Source organism: Barbus barbus, assembly GCF_936440315.1.
Source record: "Barbus barbus genome assembly, chromosome: 29".
Taxonomy (NCBI): domain Eukaryota; kingdom Metazoa; phylum Chordata; class Actinopteri; order Cypriniformes; family Cyprinidae; genus Barbus; species Barbus barbus.
The window spans coordinates 26,624,975-26,648,489 of record NC_136757.1 but is presented as its reverse complement, the minus strand read 5'-3'; the positions used below and the strand labels follow the sequence as shown (position 1 = coordinate 26,648,489).

Genomic DNA, 23,515 nt, shown 5'->3' with positions numbered 1-23,515 from the left:
TTAATTCAGAGACTAAATAGAATATGTACTAAAATGATATATGATCAAATTATTCCATATATAAAAAAATGACATACATAACAAAATTATTTGTCACACATGATTATTTAAACTAAAAAAAGAAAAGAAATTTGTTAACAACGACCAGTTACAGCATCTAAAAATTCCCTATATATTTATATACATTTTAAGGTCAAATTTTAATTAAAGGAATAATAACCTTCCAGTTATTAGTTGCATTATTATTATCTTGTCATTAACTTTGTTTTTATTTATTTATTTGTTTGTTTTTGTATTTTTTTTAAGTAGTGTTGTGTCATTCAGCCTGTGATAAGTATGTTTTATATTTTATTCACTCACTTCACCTCACTGTAGAAACTTCATTTTGTGTGTTTGCATTGCTCTGCATGTTCAATAAACCTGCACAAATACCAAAGATATATAAAAAAAAATTAAAAAAACCCCGAAGCAAAATTTATTGGCAAAGAAAGTTACACTCGCAAGGCATTTAACTTGGTGGTTTGATCCAAAAGGACACCGCTAATTCAGAATAAGGCTAAAAGTTCTACACAAGGATTGGAAATATGTCTTTCTTTTTTTTTTAAACTGATGGAGCAAATAAATATTTTGTACTCAAAACAGCATTTTGAAATCTTTTATTTTCACATAAAATCACAAAATTTATAGAAAGATGGATGATTTTAAAAAAAGTTTAAATATTTTTTTGCATCACAGGAATCAATTACATTTTACAATATATTGAAATATAAGCCAGTTCTTTTAAAAAGTAATAATATTTCACAATATTATTGTATTTTTGATTTATTGAATAAATGCATCAACCTTTTTTTTTTTTTACAAAAACATTAGCCTAAAAATATCTTAATTTATCCAAACTTTTCACAGACAAAGTACACATTTAATCATAAAGATTGCAAATAGAGTGAGCATATAAAGTCAAGCTGCAATAGGATAAGTGATTTAAAAAGAGAAAAAAACGCAGCAAGTGCACTAAACATGTGATGCATGTGAGTCGCTTTTAATGATACAGAAAGTCACAGCCTCTTGACTTCACCTTTTATACAATTTTAAAGGCCTTCGTCTATTTGGGGCATTGGGGTGAATTGCTGAACACCCCAATGACCCAAAGTCCTCCATCTTCATCGATTTTCCAAGGGGAGGGTGCTGCTGCTGCCTCGTTGACAAAGTAAGCCGGCGTATAAATACAACAGGACAGAACGCAGCAATGCCGTCACCACACCGCCTATTCACAAGCACCATTCACCATGGACAGGATAGTGACTTCCCGCAGAAGGGCTCTGGAGACACGGACTATCCGCGCGCCGTCCTCCACTATGCGCTCGTGGGCTAAGAGCAGTCCTCTGTCTTTCAAAAGATCCACAAATGTGGCCGCATCCAGGGCTGCGTACAGCCCCGCCGTGCTCGCGTCTCCGGAAGGCTTCGAGCTGAGCGCGGCGCTCAGTGGAGATCCGGTGCGCAGTAACGAGAAGGAGCAGCTCCAGGGGCTCAACGACCGCTTCGCCAGCTACATCGACAAGGTTCGCTTCCTCGAGGAGCAAAACAAGCAGCTGGAGAATGAGATCCAAGCGCTGAAGCAGCAGAGCTTGTCGCAGACCCTGCAAAGCGATGGGTACGACCGCGAGCTCCAAGACCTGCGCTGCGCCCTGGAGAAGCTCCACAAGGAGAAGGCGCAGATGCTGCTCGACACGGACCATATGGATGAAGATCTGCAGCGGATCCGGGAGCGCTACGAAGATGAAGCTAAGCTCAGAGAGCACATGGAGGCTGCGATCCGGGGCATGAAGAAAGACAAGGACAACTCGCTTCTGATGAAGCTGGAGTTGGAAAGGAAAGTCCAGGCGCTCGTGGACGAAATAGACTTCTTGCGGCAGAACCACGAGGAGGAGATCAGCGAGCTTCTGGCTCAGCTTCAGGCCGCACAGGTGCCGGTGGTGGAGATGAGGGACCTCCAGAAGACCGACATCACCTCTGCGCTCCGGGAGATCCGCGCTCAACTGGACGGGTTCTCCTCCAAGAACCTTCAGCAGGCTGAAGAGGTGTTCAAGTGCCGCTATGCCATGCTGACGGACGCCGCGGAACACAACAAAGATGCTATAAAGTCCATAAGGTACGAGATCGAAGACTACCGCCGTCAGATCCAAGCCAAGAACATTGAGCTGGAGGCTATTCGTGGCACCAAAGATTCATTGGAAAGGCAGCTGCATGATATCGAAGACCGCCACAACACCGACGTTGCCAGTTATCAGGTCAGTTTATAAAAAAAAAGTTTAACTTAAACTATTTAATGTATACATATTCAACTAATTCATAAATAAATACTAAAATAAAAAACACAATTATATATTTTATGCATTATTTTATATGTATTTAATTATTATTTATTAAAATAAAAATACATTTAATATTTAATATTATATTGATATATTAAATAAAATATGTTTTATTTAAATTCGAAAGAATTAAAATGTGATCTCGTTCTATGATTTGTATCAGATCTGAAAAAAAACTCCAAACAGAAATCCTGCTGTATTAGTATGATGTAAGTGTAAACACTGTGCAGTTGCGCGTTGCGCAACCACTTGAAATAATGGCTTTCGGATGCTTTTACGCAGTTTTCATGATATGACGATAATGTTTTGTTCTTGAGGTGAATTTATTTTCTGATTCTAATGTCTTAAATCGAAGCGAAGGTACATGGCTATGTTGCAAAATATAGGATGGCCCAAAAACGCTGCACACTAGGTATTGAACCTCAGCCATTATTTCACAGGTGGTTTGCGCACTGCGTGCGTAATCATGCACAGTGCGCATACTTTTTACTAGCGCTGCAGGATTTCATTTTAGTGGCCTGTTGAGTTAGTTTGAGCCAGATCTGGTATAATTTATAAAACAAGTCATGTAGAGTGCTACATTGGATAATAAGAGAACATTTACTCCAAATGAGAACTTTTATAAATTATAAAATTATAAATATAAATAGTTATTAAAAGTTTTTTTTTGTTTTTTTTTTGTCAATACTTAGTAATGTATTGTTTAATTTTAAGTGGGATCTAATGAAGTTGTAAATGAATTTATTGCACCTGCTTCAACAGGAAATGATTCATCAATTGGAAAATGATCTGAAGGGAACAAAATGGGAAATGTCTCATCATCTTCGTGAATATCAAGATCTGCTTAATGTCAAGATGGCATTGGATGCTGAAATAGCAGCTTACAGGTAGAGTTGTGTACCTTTTTGCTCTTTTGCATGTCATTGATTTGATTGATGACAATTTTCTCTCTCAAATGTAGGAAACTGCTGGAGGGTGAGGAGACGCGCTTCCATACCGTCTCCGGAAGTATTTCAAGCCCTGTGTTTGCCTACAGCCAGCCAAAAACCTCTAAGGTCAAACATAAAATAGTCGAGGAGATCATCGAGGAGACCAAAGGAGAGAGTGAACTCGATGAGGATCTGGCAGAGGTGGCTAAAGAAGTGGCGGAAGAAGCTGGTGAGGGTGAAGAGGATGAAAGGGAGGAAGAGATTGTCGCCGCCACTGAGGCCAAAGTGAGTTCAGCTGCTCCTGAGGCCGAAGAAGAGGAAGAGGCAGAAGGAGGAGATGAGGAAGAAACAGCAGAAGAGGGAGAAGCTGCTGAGGAGGAAGAGGAAGAAGAGGAAGAGGAAGCAGAAGAGGGGGAAGAAGCGGAAGAAGGTGAGGAGGAAGAGGAACAACAAGTGGAAGTGATTGGGGAGACAGAACTGAGCGGTGAAAAATCTCCATCAGCAGAGAAAGAAGGCAGTGAGAAAGACGACGAAGGAAAGGAAGCGGAGGAGGGTGGTGAAGAACAAGAAGCGGAAAGTAAAGAAGAAACCAAAGATGATGAGGAGAAGAAAGAAGAAGCTGATGAAAAAGACGACGAGAAAGAGGAGACCAAATCCGAAGGAGATGAAGTGAAGAAAGACGAGTCTGGAGGAGAGGAAACGAAGGCCGATTCAGAGAAGAGCGACAAAAAGAGCGATTCAGAAGAAGATGAGAAGAAATCACCAGAAAAGGAGAAACCGGAAAGCCCAGTAGAAGAAAAGCAGCAAGAAAAAGAAGTTGCTGTTCCCAACGGAGACCAGACAAGCCCGGCCAAAGAAGAAGCCAGTCCGAAAGAAGAGGCCCAAACCAAAACAGTGGAAACCATCACCAATGGAGACAAGGAGAGCAAACCTGACACAGAGAAAGAGAAGAAGTCCGAGGAAAAGCCTCAGGAGAAAAAGAAAGTCACCAAGAAGGTGGAGAAAGTCAGTCCACAGGCAAAGGAGGAAATCAAAGGAAAAGACTGATGCAAATGACTTTGACAGGGAATTAGTAATAATCAATTGTTAGAAATAATTCTATTTGAAGCAAATTGCATTTGATGCATCTAGCAAAAATAATTGCATGCGTGTTAATGATTGACTTGCATGTGTGGTCTGGAGGGATGCACTGAGTCATGCTGAGCCGTCGCGTCTGAAACAGAAACTATAGCGTGTTCGAATTAAAGTGCAAGTTCATTTATGCTGCTCATGACTTGAACGGTGAGAGATTTTACACGAATGTGAAGTTCTTCAGCAGTTTGGCAATAATGGTGCTATAATATCATCACTCGCAGGCGCACTTTGAGCTGAAACGCCATTATTTCATTATTTAAAATGATATGATGTCTTTCTAGTATACTTCTTGCCTTAAGACATAATGCACTGACTCAATGATTAGACTCGGTTTGTTGACATGAAACACAACTGCTGTTAACAATGATACTGTGAAAGCTAAAGGTGCTGTTCTTTGCAATATCACCTCCATCAATAAAAGCTCATCAAGTCCTTACAAAACTCCTAGTGTGTTTGAATTTATGGTTGATTTTTGTCATGTTTTTGAAGGAAGTCTCTTACGCCCTTTCAAAAATACTGTGAAAACAGTGAAATATTTGTACAATTTAAAGTAAAAGTTTCCAATTTAAAACCTTTTAAAATATAATTTTATTCCTGTGATTCAAAGCTGAATTTTCAGCATCATGACTCGAGTCCACAGTGTCACATGATCCTTCAGAAATCATTCCCATATGCTGATTTGCTGCTCAAGAAACATTTCTTGAAAATGTTGAAAAACAACAGGGTTATTAGAGTTAACTAAAATTAAAAAATAATGTATGTTACTTGAAATAAAATGCATTTAACTAAAATAATATTAAAGGCATTATTTCTTATTTTGGTTTAGTTTAACTTGAAGTAAAATAACCTAAACTAAAACCAATAAATAAAAATTAGTAAAAACTATACAGACATTAACAACAAAAAAATAATAAAAATGACAAAACTAAAAAACAATATAAAAACTTTTAAAATTAAAGTGATAACAGGAAATATAAAATAATATCCAAAACAAAATATTAACAAAAACTATAATAGTATCAATGATACTAAAATAACACTGGAAAACAGTTGCATTGCTTAATATTTTGTATAGACCATGTTTTTTCGCCATTTACTTCCAGATTTATTGATAAAAAAGGAAGTTTAAAAAACTGCATTTATTTGAAATTGAAATTTGTAACATTATAAATGTCTTTACTGTCTCTTTTGATCAATTTAATGCATCCTCGCTGAATAAAAGTATTCATTTCTCTTAATAGAACCAAATAGCACAAAGATTATCACAAAAATGCAATTTCATGTTGGAAAGTTCACACATAAACCTAAACATTTATATTTTGTCACGTAAAGTTACCACTGCAACCCACAATTCACAAAATTGCTATAGTCTTACTGATTTAATTAAATGGTTCCTGCATAATAAAAATATTAAGATTACAAATGTCCTTTAAAAAGCTTATTCTTACATTAGAAGATAAAGGCCAGTTTCACAGACAGGGCTTAGATAGACTAAACCAGGATTAAGCCATAGTTCAATTAGGACATTTAAGTAATTTTCATTAACATGCCTTTTAGTTTATTTCAGTTGAAACAGCTCAGAATTACATTTCAGTCTAGGACTAGGCTTAAGATTAATAGTTGGCAATAAAACCTTCATTTTTCCTACATGGGCAAATGCAAAGCTAGACTGAAAAAGTGAAGCATGACTAATCTCACAAACATTTCATCATGGCATGGACATAAATCACATTTTTCTTCTCAAACGAGACCAGTCTCTATCCCCCTCCATTAGTGTGACTAGACATCGGTGTGTAGCTCTCAATTAGGTTAATGGAGAACATGTGCTGCACTGGCTTGTTAGAGCTTGAGCCAAGTGCTCTGGATCATCAGGTAACTGAATTTGTCGCTGAGGGGGCAGTAATTGGATTTGCATGCTTAAAAACACTAATTCTGCCATGCAAACATTACATCAATACAGATTTGTGCTGATCAGTGGGTTTGGCTTGGGATCACAACTGGGGTGACTCCGACAAGGCATTTGGCTGACACACTTAGTGCACAGTTATAGTTCATGGATGAACTCTTATAGGGTTCAAACTTTCAGCTTAACAGCTCAGATTTTTACCACTCACCTCATGTATACATGCATGGATGTGGGAATCCAAAGCTGTGCTTTCTGTGTATTCTGCTCTGTGCTGCTCACGTGCTGAATGCACACAAAATGGTCACATGACATCACTTTAGCTGAGCTCTGAGGTTTCTTGCATTATATTGATTACAGCTGTCATGAATAAATAATCAATGCACAGCTGTACTGGAGTTGATGGCTGCATACTAGCAGATTTAGTGGATTGTAGTGTACCTGATGGAGAACAAGGGGACATCTCTGCAGTGTGCAATAAATATTGTGTGCAGTATGCACATTTCCTGTATGCCTTAAATATATGGATTACCTAAAATGTGCAGCAAACAACAGAGCACACTAAATGGGATACTGCATCCCACAATGCATCGTGCTCAAACTTTCATTTCCAGAATTACAAATGACCCAAAAGCAATTTTTCAGGATTTAAATCATTAGGTCGCCCTAAAATGAAATTTTGCCTGAAAATTTCTTCACCCTCAGGCCATCAAAGATGTGGATGAGTTTATTTCTTCATCAGAGCAGATTTGGAGAAATGTAGCATTGCATCGCTCACCAATGGATCCTCTGCAGTGAATGGGTGCCGTCAGAATGAGAGTCCAAACAGCTGATAAAAACATCACAATAATCCACAAGTAACCCACACCACTCCATCAGTTAAAATCTCATGAAGTGAAAAACTGTGTTTGTAAGAAACAAATCCATTATTAATGTTTTCATTTAAAACCTTCGCTTCAAAATAGCAATCCATAGTCCACAACAACGATTACTCCAGTGAAAAGTCCATCCTCTGTTGTCCTCTCACATCAAAATCCACCCACATATTTTTTTAGGACAGTTTTGGACTGTTTTATGCTTGTAAACTGTATTTGATCTGTTCAGATTTCTCTCCTGATTAAGCCAAGATTACTTTTTCACTAGAGAAAGTAATATTAGGGCTAGAAGATAAAAACCCCTTAATGACTGATTTTTTTCTTACAAACACTCACAAGATTTTAATTGATGGTCATGTAGATTATAATATTGTGATGTGTTTATCAGCTGTTTGGACTCTCATTCTGACGGCACCCATTCACTGCAAAGGCTCCATTGGTGAGCAAGTGATGTAATGATACATTTCTCCAAATCTATTCAGATGAAGAATGTCCTCTTATGTCCTCATTTGTAAGTCGCTTTGGATAAAAGCGTCTGGTAAATGACTAAATAAATAAATAAAAATAAATAAATGAAGAAACAAACTCATCTACATCTTGGACAGCCTGAGGGTGAGTACATTTTAACAAATTTTTAAGTTTTGGTGACTGATACCTTTAATCAAAGAGGCCCGACCTTACACACAATTTGACTAAAATGCAAAGTAAAACTAGATGCCACTCGATGAATTATGCAGGCCACATAACTTAATTTGTTCTATGTCACATAATACCATAATACCATTGTATACTGCATAGTTAGTATAGGCAGAAAAACGACAACAACAGAGGAACGCACCAAGTTTGGAGGTTTGTCAAGTTTTTATTGGTAGGCAATGAGCCTTTCTTTGAGGATCTGTTCTAAGGCATTTTGAATACTAAGCACACTTGTGTTATCATAGGCAGTTGACAGTGTGATTAATGCTGAAGGCATACAGAAACAATGCTCAAAGAATATTATTTGCATTACAATAAATAAAATGGCATTCGAAAGAACACAAGCAACCTGCAATCGCAACTTCCCTACCAAGCGCAAATATAAGGCATATCTTCATGCATAGGCTACTCTGGCTTTGGCCGATCTCTATGGTTGCATTTATTATTCTTGTCTGCGTACATGGTTTGCTTTTAATTTGAACTGAATCTTAAATCGATCAGCAGGACACAGTGAATGTGTTGTTGAGATGTCTGCGTGTGTGAGATAATTGCACAAGGTTTGATCACCTCCAGATAGCACCAGGGGGTTTGGTCCGGTGTGTTTACTTCTCTTTTGGCTTGGCTTTCTCATCTTTACTCTCTTTCTCATCTCCTCCTTTCTTTTTCTCCTCTTCTTTTCCAGCGTCATCCTTTTCAGCCTCAACTTCTTCTTCACCTTCACCTTCTTCACCCTCTCCTCCTTCCTCTTCTGCTTCTTCTCCCTCTTTTCCTTCTTCCTCTTCCTCTGCCTCTTTTCCTTCTTCTTCTTGCTGTTCTCCTTCATCCTCACCTTCTTCCTCTCCTCCCTCTTCACCTCCTTCTTCACCTGTAAAAGAGACAATAGGGTACAAATGTCAGCACTGCAATAGGATTGGGTGTTACAAAAATTATATTTAGCATTTTGATTATATATGTTAAATACTTTAAAAATCTAGCTATAATCAACTTTTCTCATTAATGAAAAGAAAAATCATTTAAAAAATAATTTAAATTAAATCATTTTCATTTATATGCACCAATAAACAATAATAAATCAACAGTGATTTAATTTAAATTAAAATAAATTATATACAATGCATAAAAAACAAATGATCCTCACCCTCTTCTTTTTCTTCTTCCTCCTCCTTCTCCCCCTCTTCTTCTTCCTCCTCCTTCTCTACCTCCTCCTCCTCTTCCTCTTCTTCTTCCTCTGGACTTGCCCCGGCCTCCTGTGCCTTGCTGGCTTCAATGATTTCATTTGGTGTGGCAGAGTAGCTCATCAGTCTGGTTCCCAGAAGATAGGGGGCGCCAGACATCAGACTGGCCTGCACAGAGAACACGGGACGGCCGAAAGAAGGAGTGGCGGCGATGGAGGGAGAAAACACACTGGAGATCCCGCCAATACCGCCCACGTTGAAGCGTGTTTCTTCTCCTTCTAGAAGCTTCCTATTGGAATTTAAACAGACTTATATTCTAGTATATTTAAGTTTGGGAGAGATCAAATGTAATCAATGTAAAAACCATATTGATTGACCAATTTTATGGCCTTGGTTATATAGATTATACATGTCAATTGCAACAAATGTTTTCCTACAAAACTGTTGATGTTACTAACCTGTAAGCAGCAATCTCAATGTCCAAGGCCATTTTCACATTGAGAAGGTCCTGATATTCTTTGAGGTAACGGGCCATTTCACTCTTCATGGTTCTTAGCTCATTCTCCAAGTCACTGATGGTGTCCTGTCCGGGTAAAAAAAGTATTTAAAGACCAAAATTTTGCTTTTTTTAGAACAGAATTGCAGTATTTAGCTTTCCTGTAGCTGAAACAGTGGGACATGGCCCTAACAATGCCAAGGTCATGGGTTCAATTCCCAGGAAAAGCAAGAACTGATCAAATGTGTACTGTGAATGCAATGTAAGTCAGTTTGGATACAAGCATCTGCCCAATGCATAAATGTGTATTGTACATGTAGTTATCATTCTGACCTGTAGGGCAGATATCTCTGCACTCTGTTTCTCCTCAACCTCTTGCAATTGTCGCTCCAGAGCTTGGTTCAAGCCCTGGCATGCTTCGATCTCCAGGTCTCGAGCTTTCAGCAGGCGACGATACTCCCCAGCCTCGTCTTTAGCAGTACGGATGTTCTCCGTGTGTTTGGCCGTGTCATCCCCCATGGTGCTCACCTTCCCACGGAACCACTCCTCCGCAGCCTGGATGTTCTGCTGTGCCAGGCGCTCATACTGACCTCGAATATCTCGAAGAGCTACAGAGAGGTCAGGTTTGGCCACTTCCATCTCAACGGACACCTGGGCGCTGTATTGCACCTGGGCTTGGAGCTCGGCGATTTCACTTTCATGGAGCCTCTTGAGGAAGGCCAGCTCATCCAGAAGATTGTCAGCCCTTTTTTCAAGCTCAGAGCGGGCCAACGTTGCATCGTCCACCCCCTTCCTGGCATCCACCAGCCGTGTTTCGGCTTCCTCACGGGCCAGGACTTCTTCTTCGTAGCGACCCTGCAAGGCCTTGAGCGCCTCGTCCAGTCGGTCCCCGCCTTTCTCGAGCCGCTTGGTGCTCCCTACGGGCCTCATCTACCGCCGCACGGAGTTCCCTCGCCTCTTGCTCGTACAGCCCCCTGAGACGGGAGGGTTCGCAGTGCCTCTGGCGCAATAACATCAGCTCTGCCTCCAGGGCACGGTTCTGGAGCTCCAGGCCATGAACGCGGTCAATGAAGCCGGCGAAGCGGTCATTAAGGTTCTGAAGTTGAGCCCTCTCCTGTGTCCGCACTGTTTTGAACTCCGAGCTCACCTGAGTGGCCTGGCTCAGGTCCAGATCTGGTGATGCAGCAGAAAGCCGCAGACCTGCAGAGGAGGACATAACCGAGGCACGGGATGGGGATGAATAGGTCGAATAGACGGAGCGAGAGCGACTGCTTCCTCCGCTGAAGGGCGTCCCGCTGCGTACCACCACCCTCCTCCGCTGCACAGATGGCAGATAGGGGTTGTAACTCAAGGAGCTCATGTTTGTTGAAGAGAGAAGACAGAAGAGAGCAGAGATGGTTTCCGCAGTGCTGTTGCTGCTGCTGTGGAGAGAGGTCTGCGAGGATGCAGTGGCACTGGCAGGGCTTTTTATAGTAGGAGGCGAGACTCTGACGCAGAGCTTTTTACTGACAGCATGAATTGATTACCTTCCTGGGATGGGTTCTCGGGGAGTGGAGGGGGAAATTACAGAAATGGGTTGGCAATGCAATGCGAGAACAAACGAGAGAGTGAGCACAGCAAAAAGGGCAATGAGGACAAAGATTTCAAGAGCTTGTGGAGGAAAAACACAAGTTAACAGGGGATACAGGCCACAGGGAGCTTTTTAAACAAAATTCTTTTGTTTTAGTTCCTAGCAGGTTTCAGGCTTTAAACTGTTTCTAGCACTGAGATCTAAAATCTGCATATTTTCACATTCTTAAAGGAATCGGGGTGTATGAAAGTCATTTTTTTTTAATGGTCTGTGCAATTGTGTATATTCAGCTGCACAGACCTTTGAAATTTCTCAGTCACAGGGGCCCTAATGGCAAATCTGACTACAAACTAGATATAAACATTAACAGAAGCACTAAAACAAGCAAATGCTTCTCTCTAGTGGTGGTTGAAGGTATTGTGAAAAAAAAATCCATATTACATTTTCATCACTGTGAATTGAAACAATGCAGTCACTGGAGAATCTGAAAACTGGATCCTTAAAAACAATGGTTCCTTAAAAACAATATTTCAGGCTAAAGACAGGTGCAACTGGCAGAAGACAAAGTTGTGTTTGAAAATGAGTTTATTGAACACATGCAGTGTCTAAACTCAATCCAACCAGAAACAATTTCAACAAGTTTTATTACATCAAGCAAAGAACAAAGACCTTGAATGGAGACAAATTTGATCTTTTACTGTGCACAAATTAATGAAGCCCAAAAAAATAAAGATACTAGTAGATCTAAAAAATACAGTGAATGAGGACAGTAAGCCTAATAAAATATATTAAATAATGTTTTTAAATAATGTCTTTGTTCACTCAAATTTAAATAACATACTTCAGCAACAAAATCTGAAATGAACTGTCATGTAACATGTTTCTTGTGCTCAAATATAATTAAAAAAGCTTATATTTCAGGATGGTCCAGCCAATGTGCAAGTGAAGTCCTAAACGTGCATCTCAAGACACTGAATGTTTCTATGGCAACAGGAGTTTCTAGTCAGTGGCTGCATCTGTATTTGCATACTTTCCTACTGTATAGTAAGCGAAAAACAGTATGTGACAAAGAAATTGTGGTATGTAAAAGAGTAGGCGATCTTCCAACACGATTCTGAAGTGTGCATACAATGGACACTTTAATATCCCATGAGGCCATGGGAGAAGATTTATGAATGGCAGTGACGCCACGCTACTGACCCTGGTAGGTCATGACAACATGGCAAATGTAGTATGTCCAGAATACTTGATACTACACACATTCCTATAGAATGTACTCTTTTTGCTGTCGTAAGTACCAACTCAAGAGAGTATGCGATTTCGGATGCAGCCAGTGACTTCAATTCACGATTTGCTCTTTTATTTAGAAGGCAGGACGTATTCCACCATATTTCATGTGATGCCCTCATTTATATATAATCCTGATTTTAGGGGAAAAACTAACTCTGTCTCATGTGATATTACATTGTGTGTGTAAGTATGTATGTATGTATATATATATATATATATATATATATATACACACACACACACACACACACACACACAAAAGGTTATGGGTTCAATTCCCAGGGAACACACATACTGATAAAAAATGTATAGCCTGAATGCACTGTAAGCCGCTTTGGATAAAAGCGTCTGCTAAATGCATAAATGTAAATATATATATATAAATATATTAAATACAAATGAACTTTGTCTTTATACAAGTCTGAACATACAAGAAATTGTTGCTAGTTTCGCAGTTACTAAATTTGTTACTTTTGATTATGATAGGAGGATGTTCAACTTGACAGAAACACTGAACCATAAACTGCAAACCCAGCGTAGAGCGGTTCAGTGAACTTGGTTTTGAATGTATATACGTGTGTGAGAGTATGTGTGTCAGAGACATCGTAGAAGGACACAGTGCCGGCCAGCCTGTCCAGATACACTGCTACTCTGTTTGAGGGTTTTGACGGGAAATTGGCATCTGTTTTCTTGTTATCGTGCCAGGCACTATATCCATCAGGAGTACAGAAAAGACTCCAGGACTTATCATTCCAGCCAAATCTACAGTCGTTCCCTCTTTTCTTTATTTTATTTCCTTTATGTGATACTGCAACATAAGCTCCCCCACTCCACTCAACCTCCCAGTAACAGCGTTCAGACAGAATTTCTCCACACAGAACCTGCTCCTGGTGCTCAAATCTGTCTGGATGATCAGGATATGGCTGCTCGTCTTCCACATGTGTTGCCTTTCTGTTCCCCTCAGACAGAGTGAGATGAGAGTATGCAGTGTTTGGATCCAGTGTAAGATCACAGGCATCTAAATACAAGAGAAATTAGAACAAAAGATACAGGGTCATAACCACCATAAACATTGAAGGCGATGTCTCATCAATGTCAAAATAGCCCCGTTTCCACTGTCACTTCCGAGGCTTGATCGTGACTCATCAAGGCTTCCTCAGGGCCAACGGCCAGGGATTTTCAGCCCAGCGAATGCCTTGGCTATTCAAAGGCAGAGCTTATCATTTAAAACGATTGCTGTAATAAAAACACGTTAAGCTCAATGAAAAGTTGAGTGACGTTTGCTTCAGAGAGTGTTTTACAGTAGGGTTGGTCTGATAGTGGAAACATGCCTAGATTTTGGCCTCGAGGCTTGAGGTGCAAGGCCATTGGCCACGCTTAGCTCTTTGTTAGCTCTGGCTCACACTGGCCCGGCAGTGGAAAAGTGGTTTATGAGTGCCAACCATTTTATGGGGATTTTCTGTTTACAAAATCTGAACATGAATTTAAGCATGACACTTCAGTTTTAACCATTAAAGAGCATAAGGAAAGATCGAAGTAGCTAAACTTTTCATATTTGACTTTTAACTGTCTAACATTTAACTGTTTCACAATTGAAATAACGAACATTCTGAGAATAACTATTTTAATATCACAGCAATAATATAAGTAAAAACATCTTAAGCAACTACTTTATTACACAAACAGTAATAAAATAAGAAGGAAGAAGCAAATTATGAGCAACAGGAAAAATAAAAAACAGAACAAATGCATTAATTAAATGGTGTTTTTTCATGTAAGAAATAATACAGAAATAATTTCACACAGTAGAGAGATGACAGGAAAGAATTGGGAAGAGAAAGGGGAGTGGGATCAGCAAAGGACCTCGAGACGGGAATTGAACTCGAATTGAACACAACTGTGCTATATGTCAGTGCACTAACCACAAGGATATCGGCGCTGACCGGCTGCTGTCACATTAAGACCTAATGCACAGATCCAATATATTGATAGTTTTCACGTGAGGTCACACCCTTATAGGAACGCTCGCCTGGAGGGCAAAAGGAAGCTTTACTCCACTGACCACCAGTTATTTTTACACAGATTGCATCAAGTAATAATATAGTAAAACGCAGATATTAAAAGGCAAAATTCAGTAAACACCTTATTGATGATGTATATTTTGTACAGGCAAGAAGATGAAGCCAGAATATAAACACAATGTGCAAAGTTTCACGTTAAATGGCTTCCCATACAAAACCATTAGAAGGAAAACACTGAACCGTTAAGTGGATTGCGTTCATATTCCGGCCTCATCTGCTTGACTATGTAAACTATAGATCATTAATATGGTGAATACTGAATTTGATCTTTTAATATTACCATTTTAAATATATTACGGCACTTTAAGTGTTTTTATAATGTTTTGTCGCACTGTTTATGATTGAAATACTGCCGTGGGTGCTTAATATGGATTACAAATGGCCAAAACTTGCATTTTGATCAGAAATACATTTGTTTTATTCTTTTGCGAGGTGATCTAAATATTTGCGGCTGGGAAACATGAATATTTGAGACTCTTGTGCTGCAGTTCTATGGATGTTTTGCCCTCCAAGTCTTCGAGCCGGTCACGTGACTGAAAGCTATGAATTGACACACATCCAATTTTCTTCCTACTGTTTGCATTGACCTAAGACATAACCAAATACGTTTATATGAATGCTTACCAAGATGGGTATTTTGACACATAAGGGTGTGCATTTGACCGTTCTTTCACAATGGGCTAAGCAGGAGAAATGATAGAAGAGTTTAGTGCATGTGCTTCAGGTTTTTGTTATCAGCATGCAGGTGGAAAGAAGCATGTGCTCCACACTTTGAAAGCCCCTGATATAGATCATACTAATATATACAGTGCCCTCCACTAATATTGGCACCCTCGTGGCTGTGAAAATAAATCTGCATTGTTTGTCCTTTTTATCTTTCATCCAAAATATTCACAAAATTCCAACCTATCATTGAAGTAAAACAATTGAAAGTGGGGGGAAAACTTCATTGTGAAATAAATGCTTTCTCTTGTTCGTGTTGGCTTCAATTATTGGCACCCAATTATTGCAACGTCCTTTTCCAGGGTAACAGCTCTGAGTTTTCTCCTATAATGCCTGAAGAGTTTGGAGAACACCTGATAAGAGATCAGAGACCATATTCTTCATACAGAATCTCTCCAGATCCTTCAGATTCACAGCTCCATGTTACTTCTTCTCTTCAGTTCACCCCACTCATTTTTTATAGGGTTCAGGTCAGAGGACAGGGACAGCCAAGGTAAAAGATTCATTTTGTGATCAGTGACCCATTTTTGTGTTTATTTTGATGCTTGTTTTGGATTGTTGTCCTGGTGGAAGATCCAAACATGGCCCATTATAAGATTTCTAACAGAGGCAGTCAGGTTTAGATTTTTTATCTGTTGGTATTTGATAGAATCCATGATGCCATGTTTCTGAACGAGATGTTCAGGACCTCTGGCAGAAAAACAGCCCCACAACATTAAAGATCCAGCAGTATATTTAACCGTGGGCATGGGGTACTTTTTTTTATCCCTGTTTGTACTAAACCCATCTTGTGGGTTTGCTGACAAAAAGCTATTTTTTCGGTTTCATCTGACGATAGAAGCCAGTGAAGTTCCAGTCGTGTCTGACAACTGAATTTGCTGAAGTTTGTTTTTGTATGAGCTAGGAGGATTTCCTCTGAAGCCCTCCCGAACAACATGTGGTGATGTAGGGGATGTTTGGTTGTAGTTGTTTTTTTACGTTTCTGACCCCGACATTCAACTAATCTCTACAATTCTCCAGCTGTGTTCCTTGGAGAGTCTTTAACCACTCAAACTCTCCTCCTCACCGTGCATTAGGACGATATAGACACACGTCCTCTTCCAGGCAGATTTTTAACATCTTTAGTTGATTGTAACCCCTAAGTTATTACCCTGGTGGTGGAAATGGTGATTTTTAATGCTTAAACTCTTTTCTTACAGCCACTTTCTATTTTGTGATGCTCAATAATCTTGTTCTGCACATAAGAAATATATTCTTAGGTTTTACTCCTTGTGATGGATGATTAAGGGAATTTGGCCTTTGTGTTCCTCATATTTATAATCCTGTGGAACAGGAAGTCATGGCTGGACAATTTCATGCTCTTAGTCAGCCTGGTGTGCTAAAAAATTTTTTTAAATATGAATGGGAATATACTTCAGAGATATTTTACTCTTAAGAATTTCTAGGTGTGCCAATAATTGTGGCCAACATTCATTGGAGAAAAACATTTATTTCATCATGAGATTTTCTCCCCACTTTCAGTTGTTTTATTTCAATGAAAGGTTAGAATTTTGTGAATTTTTTGAGTGAAAGATCAAAAGGATAAACAATGCAGATTTATTTTCACAGCCGCCTTTGCTCATATTTATCAAGGGTGCTAATATTAGTGGAGGGCACTGTATGTTAAATGTGTGTGAAAGAGAAAGAACCTACATTTTTGTAGTCCTGGTTTGATCCTGAAATCTCCAAAATGGGATGATCTATAAAATACAAACAAAAAAGTTATTTTAATGCATTTTCTCACATCTGTTTATAAAAAACAAAGAGCTGCATCAATAATTATCAGAATCAGACAAAAATCTGAATCAGAATCAAAAGAGCTGGATCAACATTTATCAGGTAGAGATGGCAAACTAGTCTCTCAAAAACAATGTGTCATATAAAACCCAACATACTTGAGTTTCTCCAGTTTGCAGTCTGGATTTTCTAACAAAGCAGAAAACATCTCGACTCCTGCTTCTCCTGGGTGATTGTAGCTCAGATCCAGCTCTCTAAGGTGTGAAGTGTCTGAATTGAGAGCTGAAGCCAGATAACAACAGCCTTCCTCTGTCACCATACAACCAGATAACCTAGATGAAGAATAATTAAAAGTGATATTGATATTATTATTTCTGGTTGCATAAGAACTGCATTACAATATTGAATGCTATGATAAAAGAAAAATATCTATTAATACTGACGAGTTTATTGCAAATGTATTCTGGCAAGAATCATTTATCGGAACTTGAACTTACTAAAAACCAAAGAGTCAAAATAAGCCAAAAGTATGTTTCAGAGATGTCAGTTTGCGGTTACATCTCACGCACAGTATACATGATGTAAAGGGACTATGCAGTCTATGTTATCTAGCCTTACGCACATTTGACACGCGATAATGCACAAATGCACTTATCGGTGGCTCCACCAGCTATCAATAGTCACAGCTGGGCTGCTGTTTCTTAAGATACTCAAAGAAGATAGAAAATGGCCATAAAAAAATGGTAGAAGTTCAGAAGTCAATTGTGAGTATTAAGATAACTCCGTGCTGTCCTCTGCAGGTCAAGTAAAATATCACAAAGCAATGAGTGCACACAGGCATAATGGCAGACATAAAGACAAAGCATACTCCAGGTATTACTCTTACCTCAGTATCTCCAGCGGACAGTTTGGACTCTTCAGTCCGGCACAGATGAGCTTCACACCAGCGTCCTGCAGGTCATTGTTACTCAGGTCCAGCTCTCTGAGGGGCGAGTTTAATGATTGTAGAGCTGATGCCACGATTTCACAGCACTGATCTGTGAGATTACAGCAGGCAAGACTGAAAGAGAGTAAAACACCATTTCAGTTGAAGTAATGGACATTTGGAACAGGATGTTAATAGTCAATTATATATACATATATACATATTTAAAACAGAAATCCTTTGTAACAAAGACACTACTGTTCAAAAGTTTGGGGTAAGTACATTTTTTCCTTTATTTATTTCTAAAAGAAATTAATACTTTTATTCAGCAAGGATGTGTTAGATTGACCAAAAGTGATGGTAAAGACTTTTATTGTTAGAAAATATTTCTATTTTGAATAAATGCTTTTAAATTTTATTCACCAAAAAATCAAAATGCAGAAAAAAGTATCACTGATTCCAAAACAAATATTAAGCAGCACAACCATTTCCAGAACTGATAATAAATCAACTTATTAGTATGATTTCTGAAGGATCATGTGACAATAAAGACTGGAGTTATGGCTGCTACAAATTCAGCTTGGATCAAATAAATGTAGCCTTGATGAGCAGAAGAAACTTGTTTAAAACTTTTGAACTGCTGTGTGTGTAAATATATATGATATTATGTTGATTTAAATTGCAACAGAAAATTCTGAAACGCTCAACAGAATTCACTTGAAGCAAATTGATATTTCTTACTTTGCTTTTCTGCAGTTTATCACAGCCGGTACCAGTCTCCTTCTGCCCTCATCTGATGTGTTGTATTTCTTGAGGTCCAGCTCCTCTAGAACTTCGTCTGACATCTGGAGCATATAGGCGATCGCTGAGCAGTGAGACGGAGACAGTTTATTCTGTGAGTCTTTGTCTGATTTCAGAAACTCCAGAATCTCTCTAACCAGAGTCTGATCATTCATCTCCAGCAAACAGAGAAGAAGGTTGATGGATCTACCAGCCGAGAGACCCTGTTCCTGTTTGATTTTGTCTTTAATGTAAGCTGCGGTTGTCCTGATGCTCTCAGAGCTCTTCTCGGTGTGTGTCAGCAGACCCTGTAGGAGTCTCTGATTGGACTCCAGCGAGATGCCCAGCAGGAAGCGCAAGAAAAGATCCAAGTGTCCATTCTCACTCTGAAGAGCCACATCTATCACTCCTTTATAGAAATTTGGGAGCAAATCAAACACTTTCAGAGCATCTGAAGTGTCATTTATAAAGCTGTAGAAAACATAAAACGCAGCGAGAAACTCCTGAAAGCTCAGATGTATGAAGCAGTAGACTTTCCTCTGATGAATCACAGATTCCTCCTTAAAGATCTCAGTGCAAATCCCAGAATACACTGTGATGTCAGTGGCATCTATGCCGCTCTCTCTCAGGTCCTCCTCATAGAACATCACATTGCCCTTCCTCAGCTGCTTGAAAGCCAGTCCAGCAAGTTTCACAATCTTGGCTTTGTTGGACTGCAGGAGTTCCTCTGGATCTCTTCCACAAGTCTCTTCATACTTCTGATTCCTCATGTTCATCTGAGTGAGCAGGAAGTGGATGTACATCTCAGTCAGAGTTTTAGGGATTTCTGCACTGTTATTTTGTTTCAGGAGGTTTTGAAGCACAGTGGCTGAGATCCAGCAGAAGACAGGGATGTGACACATGATGTGGAGGCTTCTTAATCTTCTAATGTGTGAGATGATTCTGCTGGCTTGATGCTTATCGCTGATTCTCTTTCTGAAATATTCCTCCTTCTGAGGATCACTGAATCCATGAATTTCTGTCAGATGGTTGATGTATTTGGAGGGGATCAGACTGGATGCTGCTGGTCTGGAGGTGATCCAGATGAGAGCATTGGGAAGCATCTCTCCTCTGATGAGATTTGACATCAACACACCCACTGAAGACGACTCATTTACATCAGAAACGCTCTCATTTTCTGAAAACATCAGTGTAATTCTACTTTCATCCAGGCCATCAAAGATGAATACAACTTTACACTCCTCAAGAATGTTTGAGTCCAGATCTTGAAGTTCAGGATAAAAGTCCACCAGAAGTTTGTAAAGACTGTACTGATGATCTTTAAACAAGTTCAGCTCTCTAAATGTAAGGACAAACATGAAATCTACATCCTGATTGGCTTTTCCCTCAGCCCAGTCCAGAATGAACTTCTGCACAGAGACTGATTTTCCAATTCCAGCGATGCCGCTAGTAAGAACAGTCTTGATTTTTACTTTTTTCTGCTTTTCACTTCCTGGCAGAAGTTTAAAGATGTTATTGCAGTCAATTGGAGTCTCTTGGAGCATCTTGTAATTTGTCTCCTTCTGTAAGATCTCATGTTCTTCATTCACCCTTTCATTCTCTCCCTCTCTGATGTAGAGCTGCGTGTAAATGCTGTTCAGGAAAGTTTTATTCTCTTGTAATTTAATTCCCTCAAATAAGCTCTCATACTTGCTCTTCATGCTTATTTTGTGTCTTTCCTTGAGCAAATCAACTGTTACAGTGTTGTGGGGAGGAGAACCAGCAGGACTGGATTTGGACTGAGCACCTCTCTCCACACTAAAGAAAAAACACATTTCTTGATTACAATCTGAAGGTATATTTAGTGGAGTAATTTTACTGATTTTATAAGTGCAAAATATGTAATACAACAAACAATAATTAAAGATATAATACAATAAATTCCAGTGTTTTCTAGCCACCACTGTCTACTTTGTCCCACCATAATTCCAATTTTAATCAGTTTGAAATTGCAATATGGCTTAGCCGGTGTTTACATGACCCCATTTTTCAGTGGAAAAAATATATTTTACACGACAATCGTGTTTTGGGGGTCTGTAAATCTGTGAAAAAGTTTTCACCGTTTTATGAAATGGTGACATCATGTGTATTACATGTTCAATCTATAGCAATGCATATGTGCATATGCTTGTAGTTTTTCTTTACAAAGTCACATCGCCATCTACTGGCCTGGTATGCACAATACAGCGTTTTTAGTAGTTTTCATGGATCCATGTGAACGGAGATCATTTAACAATGTTGTCATCTGTATGTAAAACTTTTCAAAACGCAAAGGAAAAAACCTAAACACGATAAAAATCGCAATAGGCTGCCATATCAATTAAATGTTTATAGTCTGTTGTGCTGCATATTTCAGAGTAAACTGCAGCAATGTGTTCATTTACATGCGTGCAGCTCATGATACAGTGTTTTCAGTGTCTTGGAAAGGCTTGTTTCACAGAAAATTCAGCACACTCTGTCTTTGCATGCAATAATTGAGGAAAACAACATGCTCCTTGTGCACTTTATTTTCACATTTATATAATTTCCAACATGTTGCGTTGCTGTGGACAGACAACTATAGATCTGTAATGAGAAGTGTTTGTTGTTGTCACAGATAATGTAAAGTCATACCAAAAGCTTCAGGGTTTAAGGCTTGAAACTGAAGAATTTAAGTATTGTAAGCATTTTCTTCTGGCGGCACCTGTCCCAATGTCCACCCGCCACAGTCTCAGAACATCCTATGGTGAACGCCCTTAATATAGTTTTATTTTAAAAGAATATCAAACAGCAATATACTGTATATTAGCTTTGAATGCATTTGAGCATATGCCATAACGCTGACAATTGTCCTATATCATACCTGGGGGAGTCAACAAAGGAAATTCTTTCCTTTTTTTAAACATTTCAATTAGTTTCTTTATTTCCTGCAAAATGCAGCAATTTATAGAAGCTGTGCCTAGTCTTACCTGGGGTCAAAAAGCACTGAGCCCTCACTGAATTCAGGATGTGGAATGGCAATACTGCTCAGTGACACATCGCTGGGTTCTGGAGATCCTCTTTTCCGTCTCTTCGCCTCTCCTTCCATATCTTTCAAACGGTTAGAACACGTCAACCACATGGAATTAGAATCAATTCTATATAAGCTGTTTTATTTTAGATTTGCATTTGCATTTTTTTTTCAAACCCTGTTACCAAAGTTTAGAACATATATAAATACTGCAAAGTTTAAAACCCGATTTGTGTGATTTTAGAGCATAGCAATAAACATTAAAATAAACACCTAAATTAAATATACCTAATTTAAATCATTAAAACATAAAATACTACACTGGAACAGGGTTATAACAGTGTTGCAAGAAACATAAGTGCAACGTTAGTCTAATTTAAGCTCAGAAAGTTTTAGTAATTTTGTTATTAATTATTGCTCATTAATTAGGCAAAATGAAACTTCTGATTTTCCCAAAATTACTTATAATCTATGGAAAACATTGTAGGCTTCTATCTATAAACTGAATGAAATAAAAAATAAAATGAAAGCACCCACAAAAACACTATTTTAGTTTCTTTGTCAAATTCATTTTATTGATACTTTCTAAGTGAATTGGTACTTTGGATCAAATTAGAGTTCTATAGAATTGAAAGTGCTAATGACGTTAACATCCTCCACCTACATTTTTTGTTTACAAAGATATGAACAAACAGGTTTTTCTTGTTACGTGCTATATCTTCTTGAAAACATCTTGAAAATTTTAATAAAGCTTAATACAACATCTTTAAAAAGTAGGGAAACAAACATTTAGCAATTAAATTCCACAATCTGTGACTACCGTGCAAGATGAAGATTCAACGTAAAAACGTCATTTCGTTTGAATATCTACTACAACAGTGTAACTTAGTTTTAAATTTGACATCAAACACATGTAATGTTAGATGTAGGCTACGTGTGCTATCAGACAATGCGAAAACGAACTTACTGTGAATTTCTATCAGTCTTTTCATCCTCAGCCCTGTCCAAAACTAAACGTCGATGAAAAACAGCTTTCAATCTGTTGCTTTCAGTTTTGGTTTTAATGTGGGTTACCCACAACTGACTTCCGTGTTTTGTGAAACGCACTTGGGTTATGCAGCAGGACAATGATACCAAACACACCAGCAAGTCCACCTCTGAATGGCTCAAGAAAAACAAAATTAAGGTTTTAGAGTGGCCAAGTCAAAATCCGGGCTTAAATCCAATTGAGATGCTGTGGCATGACCATAAACAGTCCATTCATGCTTGAAAACCCTGCAATGTGGCTGAATTAAAACAATTCTGCAAAGAAAAGCGGGCCAAAATTCCTCAAAGACTCATTGCCAGTTATTGCAAACGCTTGATTGCAGTTGTTGCTGCAAAGGGTGGCACAACCAGTTATTAGATTTAGGGGGCAATTACTTTTTCACATAGTGACAGGCAGGTTTGGACAGCTTTTTTCCCTTAATCATTATTTCAAAACTGCATTTTGTATTTTTACTCAGATCATCTTTGTGTAATATTAAAATGAGTTTGATGATCTGAATCATTCAAGTGTGACATATGCAAAAAATTTAAAATAAAAACAGGAAGGGGCAAAAAAATGTTCACACCTTTGTATTAGGGGTGTGATGGTACACATAGCCTATATTCATACCGATATTTGCTACGGCTCTTTCGGAAATACAGCATTTTTTCCAAACAATAAATGGCGTTTTGACCGTCTTTGATGCGGCATGACAGATCGCTGTATAAATGCCTT

General features: G+C 38.7%; 3 protein-coding genes across 3 annotated transcripts; 1 reads left to right on the top strand and 2 right to left on the bottom strand.

The window, feature by feature from the left end:
• Positions 1-1,286: 1,286 nt before the first annotated feature.
• On the top strand, positions 1,287-4,348 carry LOC306849242 (neurofilament medium polypeptide-like; the record flags this gene model as incomplete). Its single annotated transcript, XM_079384136.1, has 3 exons — positions 1,287-2,288; positions 3,135-3,259; positions 3,334-4,348. The coding sequence occupies 3 exons, from the start codon at positions 1,287-1,289 to the stop codon at positions 4,346-4,348; spliced, it is 2,142 nt and encodes a 713-aa protein (XP_079240262.1).
• A 3,717-nt stretch (positions 4,349-8,065) lies between these two features.
• LOC306849761 (neurofilament light polypeptide-like) lies at positions 8,066-10,940 on the bottom strand (the record flags this gene model as incomplete). Its single annotated transcript, XM_079385054.1, is given in 5 exon segments — positions 8,066-8,774; positions 9,048-9,373; positions 9,543-9,667; positions 9,914-10,468; positions 10,470-10,940. Coding segments are annotated over 5 exon segments (1,740 nt in total). The 3' UTR covers positions 8,066-8,511.
• Positions 10,941-12,812: 1,872 nt separating this feature from the next.
• LOC306849303 (NLR family CARD domain-containing protein 3-like) lies at positions 12,813-22,797 on the bottom strand. Its single transcript, XM_079384233.1, has 7 exons — positions 22,721-22,797; positions 21,713-21,833; positions 18,687-20,522; positions 17,907-18,080; positions 17,179-17,352; positions 16,937-16,983; positions 12,813-13,458 (listed from the first exon to the last, which is right to left on the bottom strand). Exons 1-7 carry the CDS (start codon positions 22,743-22,745, stop codon positions 12,935-12,937), a joined length of 2,901 nt encoding a protein of 966 aa, XP_079240359.1. The 5' UTR covers positions 22,746-22,797; the 3' UTR covers positions 12,813-12,934.
• Positions 22,798-23,515: the final 718 nt, after the last annotated feature.

What these genes read in the sequence shown, in the direction of transcription:
- LOC306849303 (XM_079384233.1), bottom strand. Translation starts at nt 22,745, where the DNA reads ATGAAAAGACTGATAGAAATTCACA. An exon ending in TGTCCGCTGGAGATACTGAG is followed by an intron (nt 17,353 to 17,906) that starts GTAAGAGTAATA and finishes TTCTTCATCTAG; the next exon opens with GTTATCTGGTTGTATGGTGA. An exon ending in CAAACCAGGACTACAAAAAT is followed by an intron (nt 13,459 to 16,936) that starts GTAGGTTCTTTC and finishes TCTTGTATTTAG; the next exon opens with ATGCCTGTGATCTTACACTG.